The following is a 9258-nucleotide window of genomic DNA, read 5'->3' as shown; positions in this document are numbered from 1 at the left end:
CCCCCAAAAGGTGAGGTAATGCATATTGTTGTAGAATGCGTTCAACACTGAATGACAAAGGAAGAGGCCAGGGCAATACCGGTATGGCAAGTGATACAGGATGCAGACAGGAACCCATTCTAACATTAAAAAGGTGAAATTTCAGTAAAGATAAGTGCAAAGGACTTCACCTAGGAAGGAAAAATCACACGCACAAATACAAAATGAGGAATAACTGGCTCAGCAGATTTCAGAAATGGATCTGGGGTTATAATGGATCATAAATTGAATATTGGACAACATGATGCAGTTGCAAAAAAGGCTAATATCATTCTGGGGTGTATTAACAGGAGGTATGTGAGACATGGGAGATGTCTACTCAGCACTGGTGAAGCCTCAGCTGCAGTACTGTGTCCAGTTTTGGGAAATACACTTTAAGAATGATGTGGACAAATTGGAGAGAGTCTAGAGGAGAGCAAACAAACAAACAAACAAAAGGTTTAGAAAAACCCGCCCTATGTGGAAGGGTTAAAAGAACTGGCCATGTTTAGTCTTGAGAAAAGAGTAAGTCAGTCTTCAGATATGTTCAGGGCTGTGATAGAGAGGTCTGATCAATTGTTCTCCATGTCCACAGAAGATAGGACAAGAAGTAATCAGCACTGTAAAGGTAGCTAAGCATTGGAACAGGCTTCCCAGGGAGGCTTTGGAATGCCCACACTGGAGGTCTTTAAGAACTGGTTGGACAAACACCTGCAAGGGGTGGTCTGGGTTTTACTTGGTCCTGCCTCAGTGTGGGGGGCTGGACTAAATAACCCCACAAGCTCCCTGCCAGTCCTACCTTGCTGTGAGTCTCCGATTCAATCCCTGTTTGAGTGATACAGCTGAAACTCCCCACACCCATGGCCCAGGGGGGAAACTGCCAGTCACCTACTGCGGGATCCGCTGACACACTCGAAGAAGGAAGAACGGGTACTTACACTGCAAGAACTGCGGTTCTTGGAGATGTCATTGTCAGCGTGGATCCCGACCCAACTTCGCTTTTCGGAGCCCTCGGGAGCATGGGCTTTGAATTTGCAAGGGTGCAGCGGGAGGCTCGCAGGGGGCCCTTGTATTGAGCATGAGCAGGAAGGGGGAACAAGCGCAGGCCCAACAGACACTGTTATTCCAAACACTCTAGTCTCGTGCATGGGGCACTTGTGTACTTACAAGTGGGATCCACAGCCTCTCAAAGAGCCGCCATCACTGGAGTTCTTTACTCGTCTTTCCCACGTGTGTTTTGACCACTTCCCTCTTCTCTCCACTTAGGACGAAGTCCGTTTCCTCGATGTCCGAGTTTGAAAGCTTGCTCGACTGTTCTCCCTACCTTCCAGGCAAAACCAGCCCTGTGATTGCTGACCACGGACGAGGCAAGGTGTCCCCAGCCACACAGCTACTGCCTAATGGCATAACAGACCCTGCAGGAGTCCACCCCAAAAACTGTACATATGTGACTACAGAGCAACCTGCCCCTGAGAGCCTGGCAAAAGAGAAGCTGGACATTTCCTCATGGGATTATTCCCGGGCAAGCAAACTCTCTGGGCAGGAACCGGCCCAGAAGCAAATGCAGAGGAGCTACACGGCGCCAGACAAGACGGGGATCCGCATCTATTACAGCCCTCCGGTGGTGCGAAGACTGGAGGCGCCGCTAATCCACAACAAGGAGGGGAAGATCATGACTGAGCCAGGCTTCCTGTTCACAATGGCCAAGCCGACAGAGCTGGAGGAATCCGACCGCTCGGAGAACACGTACAGCAGGTGGCTGTGCAACTTCTCCAAGCAGCACCGCGAGCTGCTGGACAGCCGTAGTGCTGACAAGGCTGGGCCCTCTGGCCCCAGGTTCCCAGCCTCCCTGCACGATTTTGAGATTTCCGGCAACATGAGTGATGACATGAAAGAGATCACCAACTGCGTGCGGCAGGCCATCCGCTCCAGCTCACTGGAGAGGAAGGTGAAGAGCACCTCCAGTCAGACCACGGGACTGACAACCATCGGGACCCAGACCATTCAGATGGTGAGCATTGGCCTGCAGACAGACACGCCCCGGGGAAACCTCCACAGCAAGAGCTGGTCCCCACGCAGCTCCTCCTTGATGTCTGTGCGTAGCAAACAAATTTCTTCGTCTCTGGACAAAGTCCACTCCAGGATCGAACGGCCCTGTTGTTCTCCCAAGTATGGCTCCCCGAAGCTCCAGAGACGGTCTTCCTCCAAGCTCGACAATTCAAAGGACAGAAGCCTGTGGAACCTTCATCAGAGTAAGCAAAATGGGTCAGCCTGGGCTAGGTCGACCACAACCAGAGACAGCCCGGTCCTCAGTAACATCAACGATGGCCTGTCCAGCTTGTTCAATGTTGTGGAACATTCTGGGAGTACAGAGTCCATCTGGAAACCAGGGTGTCCGGAGACCAAAGCCAAGCCAGAAGCCCCGAAATATGGCATCGTGCAAGAATTCTTCAGGAACGTGTGTGGGAGGGCTCAGAGCCCCACTTCTGCCCCGGAGAAGAAAGAATCACCGGGAGATGATAGCACCAAAAAGCAGGATCACTCCCAGCCGCCCACCTGCCATCCATCTGAAAATGTCTCCCGGAGCTTAAACAAGAAACTCCCGAAGCAAAGCAGCAGCGAGGAGCCCAAGGTGTCTTCCCCAAACCAGGGGAGCAAAGATGGGACCCCAAGGGACCTGGACATCACATCTGTGACAGCCAATGAGGTAAGACCATAAGAATGACCAGACTGAGTCAGACCAATGGTCCATCTAGCCCAGTATCCTGTCTCTGCCAATGGCCGGTGCCAGATGCTTCAGAGGGAATGAACAGAACAGGGCAATTTATTAAGTGATCCATCCCGTGTCATTCAGGCCCAGCTTCTGGCAGTCGGAGGTTAGGGACACCCAGAGCATGGGGTTGCATCCTTGCCCCTCCTGGCTAATAGCTATTGATGGACATAGCTTCCATGAACTTGTCTTATTCTTTTTTGAGCCCAGTTATACTTTTGGCCTTCCCAGCATCCCCTGGCAGCTTTGTTTTTACCCTAGCAAATGACACAGACTTCAGGGCAGAGCTGGCTGACAAAGCAAATGTATTTAGCTTCTGCGCCCACCAGAGGAGGTAGTTTCCTCCCCAGCCTGAAGTGTAGTGCAGCCCCTCTCCACCTTGGGGGCCGGAGGGTGAGAAGAGCAGACCTGTTCCTGCAGCAGTTGGTGAGTTGGCTGTAGCACTGTCTGCCTCTGACAGCTAGACACACTCAGGCAGCAGCAGCCTAGGCTTGTGCTGCAGCCTGGAGGGGCCCCACTGACTCAACCCTTGGCTTCTCTCATGCAGAGACTGCTCCCCACAGCGGGGCTGGGTACACAACCTCATTCACAGAGCTGGGTCAAGACACTGGCTGTCTGGGGGACCTCAGCCTGCACTCATGTCAGGGCTTCATGCACTAAAGAGCTGGCTCTCGGCACAGGCACTCTGCCTCTGGGCTTACCCAGTGGCAGCCCCAGGGGGCCCTTATCCCAGCTGGGTGTTGCTGCAATATGGCTGATAAGAGTAGTCCCCTCTGCTAGCACTGCACCTAGCCCAAGGAGATCTGTCCTCAAGTGGGTACCAGACTGGTCTCAGCTGCTGCTCCCTTGAGCCCCCAGGGCTGCCCAGAGGATTCAGGGGCCCTGGGGCAAAGCAGTTTTGGGGGCCCTTTCCATTAAAAAAAGTTACAATACTATAGAATACTATATTCTTGTTGGGGCCCCTGCAGGGCCTGGGGCAAATTGCCCCACTTGCCTCTTCCTCCCCCCGCCTCCCGGGCAGCCCTGCTTCCATACTCTAATTCCCCCTCCTCTTTCTCTTTGCAGGACACAGCATGCGACTGCAGCTCCCAGTCCCTCACCTCCTGCTTCGCCCGGCCCTCCCGCTCAGCTGTGCGGCACTCCCCTTCCAAGTGCAAGCTGCATCCCTCTGACCCCAGCCGGGCGGAGGAGAAGGCAGGGCCTCTGAGTGAGTGAGTGAGGGCAGCGGGGACTGGGCTAAGCCGTGTCTGCTTTCTGCGGTCCTGACGAAAGAGCACGCTTCCTGCCTGTGCCAGCTCCACCGCAGCCTGCGTGACCTGCCAGCCCCGAGAGAGCTGTGCTGGGTCTCAGTGGGCCCCTCGCTCTCGCAGAGACACAGGCGCATGCACATCTGTCTCCTAACTGTTCCCCAGCTGATGGGGGCGCTTAAGAAGCAGATGCTGCAGGATAGTTGGGAACGGAGGCTTCCAGCATTATGCCTGGACCTGGTTCCAGGGACGGAGGGGAAGTTACTCGGGGCGGGTGTCTCCTGACCCCCAGGAAGTAGCCTGCCAACCTCACTGCTCCTGCAAGGGAAGGATGATTCCAGGAGAGAGGAAGGTGTCCCCAGAGCCTGGGGTGGGGAGCTCTGTGCAATTTCCATAGCCCTTCCAGGCTCCTCAGAGACCTGCACTTCAGGGAGACGGACCGTTCCCAGGCAGCCGGTAGGAGGTGGGGGGAATGAAGAGATGGACCCTGCCTGCCCTGGGATGTGGGAACTGGGAACCACCACCCTGCAGTAGCCTCTAGAAAGCTGGCAAAACCAAGGTCCTGAGCCTGGGATTCCTTGGGGCAGTGCTGCTGACAAGCGCCCTGGAGAGGAATCAGCAGCAGGAGCGCAGAGAGCAGCTGGGTCAGCGCTCAGAGGAAATGCCACAGGCATACTGTCACTGCACTTCACAGCCAGGGCTGTGGGCCCGGGGTGCACCCTGGGGGGCATGCTGTATAAAGCTGATTGATGTGTGTGAGGCTCTTTCACTGTGTCCCCTCCCTTGTCATGTTGTCTTCTAGTGGCACTGGCACGCCCCTTCACTGATACGGCCCCTCTCCCCTGCCGCTGGGGGCTTTGTGCACACCCAGCCCAGGGTGGATTGCCCTGCTGTTGCATCAGCTGCTGCCGTGCTCAGCTCGCCTGCTGTGCTGGAAGGATGCCGAGGGGAGGATCCTGGGGGCAGGCACAGGGCACGTTCAGGCCCTTCTCACCCAAACGATGTTTAATTCCCCACCCCAGCACCAGAGTGGCCAGTGCAGGAGGCTGAAACAAGCTGCCCCCTTGGAATGCTTACTGAGCTAGCGTGCTGGCTGAGTGGCTGCGGGGCTCCCTTTGTCTCTGGCTCGCCTAGCTGGATCCTGGCTCACAGAAGCTGTGCAGCCGCCTGGCCTCTGAAAGCCTGATCTCAGGAGGCAAAGCCAAAAGGCAGATGGGAACAGGAGAAAATGCAATGGGGAGTGGGTAGACTGCAGTAGAGAGGGGACCTAGCAGCCTTGCAGAGCCTAGGCTAGTAGAAAGTACAGCGTGCATTCTCCCTTCTCCAGGGGGCTGTGCAGGAGCAGAGAGAGAGAGAGAGTGTGTGTGTGTGAATGAATGTTTGTGTGTTCTCCCTTCCCCTCCCCTCCGGAGCATTAGGCCAAGAGCATTGAAACCCTGGGGACAAGATGAGACAGGCCTGTGTTCCCCTGCAGCTGGGTCTGAGCAAGGTTCTAGCCAAGGTGGCAGCATTTGCCTAGGTTGTGTCCCACCCAGTGTCTGGCAGTCTGGTTGGACATGGAGGGACGTCTGGGTCTCCTGGTTCTCACTATTTAAGGTATTTGTTCATGGTTTATGATACAATTCGCAGAGGTCCCCTCAGGGTTGTTTGTTTGTGTGTTTGGCCTGATGGCCTGGAGCTTGCTGTGGTTGTGTCTGACTGTGCCAGTCGTGGGAGATCAAATGGGGCGATGTCGGTTGGAGGTCGGGGTGTGTGTGTGTGTGTGTCGGTCGGAGGAGGCGGAGGGCAGCAGGGCCACAGCTGGCATTCAATCTGATGTTCCCCAACCATTACCTGGAGCCTGGCTCTGACTCAGGGGCCAAACAGCTCTAAGACCCCTGCTTCTGCTCAGGAGCTCATGCCTGGCCCTTCAAGGACCCCTGCACTCACTTCTTCCTAGCCCTTTCTGCTCCCTTCCTTGGTGTAGGTGCTGCATTCTGGCTCGTGTCCTCCGTAGGGACGGGGTTTCCTCCGCACATGCACTGCTGCCTCCAAGGCCAAGCATTTGTGCCTTAGCACTGGTTAGCCACCACAGTAACAAGAGTGGTGCAAGTACCTGGGCCAAGGTAATCCCTGGTGTAGAGAGTCAGGGCTGCCTTTGTCCCAGTGTGATTCTCACCCGAGGCTTAGCACCCAACTTGCTATGGTTGCCCAGCACTAAAAGTTCCAGGACTTAGTGAGCTGTGACAGGGAACAGACTCCATAATATCACTGATACCACTGAGCTATTTGCCCTTCCTTTGGCCCTTGTGCACTAGAGGAAGGGGGGCATTTGGACTTTGTATTAAAGGTGCAGAAACAGCCTCCAAACTCCTATTCCAGGCAGCTTTATGTGGCACCAGGCTGGCCTGGTGATGGCCTGGAGAGCTCTCAGACCAAGCCCTATTAATGAGCTCTAATTAAATATCCCTGAACCTCTGGGGATTATAGCAGCAGGTGCTGGGCCAGGGCCAGGGCCAGGCTCACTTAGCATCAAAGGCAAGGTTGCTGTGGCTTTCATCAGCTTTGCAGCAGGTTCTGGGAAGGAAGGAAGATTCAGCAGAGCAGAATCTGCCAGGCTGGGCTGTGCAGTTTGTGCTGGCAATGCAGGCCACAGCTCGCGGGCAAAACCCAGAGCAGACTGCAGCAGCCATCGGCTTGACTAGGCTGTGCTGCCCAGGGAGTCTGCAGCTCCCAGCATGCCCCGCTCCAACTGGAGCTGAGCAGTGACTCTGGGGGTCTTGGGCTTCCCTGTTGTACTAAAGGCTAGGGCAGCTTGGGGTCACAGTGCATAGACCTGCATGGCAGCTCTTTGGCCTCCCTCTGCTAAAGCTTCCCAGCCAGTAACATATGACTCCCACTTTGCCCAGAGCTGAGTGAAGGGCCCGGGGATCAGAGCATGTTCCCTGAGCCCCCTTCAGACACAGCGTTTACTGAACCCTTCTGTGTCTTCTCCCGTACTGAGCGGCTGCTCCACCCATGGAGGCAGGGTGGCAGGCAGGGCAGCTCTACGCAGCCGTTCCCCTGCTCTCTGCTGCCAGGCACCTGTCAGCAGTGAGGGTGATTAACTGCTGGAGCAGGCACCAGGGCTGGGGGGGATTTGCCATCTCTGGCCATTAGTAAACTGAGAGGACTGTGGTTTTTTTCCCCAAGAACTCTAGTTCTAACTGGAATTAATGCAGGGAAGAGCTCTTGCCTGTGGTAGGTAGGAGGCCAGTCTAGATGGTCACAACAGTCCCCTCAGGCCTCAGAATCTTAAACATCCCAGCACCTCCCAAGAAACACTTCAAGCTGTTTGCTCTATCAGTGCAGGAGGCTGCAGCTCTGCCATGGAGTGAGCGAGGCAAAGCAATTGAAGGCCTGTAACCCACCTTCTCGTGCTGCATTTAATACTGCAATTAAATCCATCCCCAGGCGTCTAAGCCTTGGTCTGCACCTAATTCTGTCAGCATCTGCACTAGAATGTAGCTCCCTCCAATGTAACTCACCTGCTGTGCTGACAATAACTCCACTCCACGAGAGGTAGAGCACTTAGGTCGCTGAGTTGCTGAGATCCTGTGTTGCTGCCTTTCAGAAGCTGTCCCACAATGCCCTACACTGACAGTTAAATTGGTGCAAGCACTCCTGGCGCCAGCGCATGTCCTCATCACAAGGAGCACAGTGTGGACGTGCAAAGGTGGTTTAATTACTGCTGTGGCTGGACATCACAACTCCAACTGTGTCTGCACTGCACTGATGGAGCTGTGCTGCTGTAGCGCTTCTGGTGAAGACACACTAAGCTGACAGGAGCGAGCTCTCCAGCGGCTTAACTCCTGCCTCCGCGAGCGGCAGTGGTTGTGTTGGCGGGAGGAGCTTTCCTGCCAACGTAGCGCTGTCCACACCACCACGTAGGTCAGTGTAACTTACATCACTGGGAGTGTGGATTATTCACACAGCTGAGTGCCGTTTATACTGAAGCAATTTGTAGTGTAGACACCCAATGGTCAACTTCATTTTGTAGCAGAGCCTTGCCCTGTCGCGTGTCTCTTGTTACTTCAGAGTATGTGCAGGTTGCGTCAGGGCAGGGAATGCTCAATGAGACATGGGGGGCTGTCCCTCGGGTGCTCTGGGACACGTGACCTGCCACAGCAAAGCTCAGGGTCAGCTTGATCTTGGTGCTTGGAAACCACTTCCCCAGTTCGGGAGCGGGTGAGGGTGTTTACAGCCAGCACAAACTGTCTGACCCCTTCTTCCCAGGGCTGTTAGTTACGCTTCAGCAAGCCTCACACTGTGCTCTGCTCACATCTCCTAGCAGTTAGACAGGCTGAGTTAGAATTCCCCTCCGGGGAGGCTCCTCTGATATTCAGACTTGGCCATACAGCTCACCTCAGAGCAAGCCAGCAGTGTGGAGCAGGCTGGGCCTGGCCCCGCAGCAGGAAGGGGGTCAGTTAACGGCTGTGGGAGCATGCCCTTCTTCTGTCTTTCAGCATTTGCTGCTTCTGACTGCCACCAACAACCTCTGGAGGCGGGAGACCTTTTTCCTGCCTGTGTTTCCAGCCCTCCCCAAGCCCAGATGTGCTGGAAGTGGTGTGAGAAAAGCTGACCTCATCAGACATGGATTCCAGCTGCTCTGCTATGCTGGTCCCCGGGCCTTGGGAAGGTCCTCCCACCCCTTGCTGTGCATCAGCATCAGCCTCCACTGCAGCCCTGTGCTCGCTGTAAACTCCGTTTCTAGCCCATTTTATCATCATGGCTCCTGGTGCATTTTGATTGCCTTCCCTCCCCAGGGTCACTGAGAATATTACAAGGGGAGAGTGTGTGAGTGTGTGTACACACGTGCGGAGTGGGGAGTTTTAATTAATTCAGCCTGCAACTGGGAAATCATTTCTTCAACTCACTGCCCTGCCCAGTACTTGTATCAGAGAGTCGTATCTGACAGCATTTTGCTTCAGTATTTAAAAAACAATACAGGCCCCAGAGCTACCCCTAAGCCCTGTTGTATACCTGAGCAGATATGTGTTGTCCAGGGAGCCCTGGCCTTCTCGCTAACAGCACCTGCTGAATCTATTACTCGGTTTTACTGACTCAGCTGGGACACCTCAGCTCCTTGGGGGGCTGTTTTATTTGCTCATTACAAGTGTCTTGCAAATGTCCCTTCCTTTTGGTTTGACCTGTTCTGATATGCTGCAGGCCCGGGTGGAGCACATGGCAGGGTCAGTTTAAATC

General features: G+C 54.8%; 1 protein-coding gene across 3 annotated transcripts in view; it reads left to right on the top strand.

The window, feature by feature from the left end:
- MTCL2 (microtubule crosslinking factor 2) overlaps positions 1-4758 on the top strand; it is a 92817-nt gene extending 88059 nt beyond the window's left edge. For all 3 annotated transcript variants that reach the window (XM_032789297.2, XM_032789296.2, XM_032789295.2), the window contains 2 exons: positions 1285-2725; positions 3854-4758. In XM_032789297.2, coding sequence (XP_032645188.1) covers positions 1285-2725; positions 3854-4003 — 1591 coding nt within the window. In that variant the 3' untranslated portion in view covers positions 4004-4758. The remainder of the gene's footprint in view (positions 1-1284; positions 2726-3853) is intronic.
- The last annotated feature ends 4500 nt before the right edge of the window (positions 4759-9258 follow it).

Source organism: Chelonoidis abingdonii, chromosome 14, assembly GCF_003597395.2.
Source record: "Chelonoidis abingdonii isolate Lonesome George chromosome 14, CheloAbing_2.0, whole genome shotgun sequence".
Taxonomy (NCBI): Eukaryota; Metazoa; Chordata; order Testudines; family Testudinidae; genus Chelonoidis; species Chelonoidis abingdonii.
Note: the sequence above shows the minus strand (reverse complement) of the source record. Positions and strands in the feature narration are given on the sequence as shown.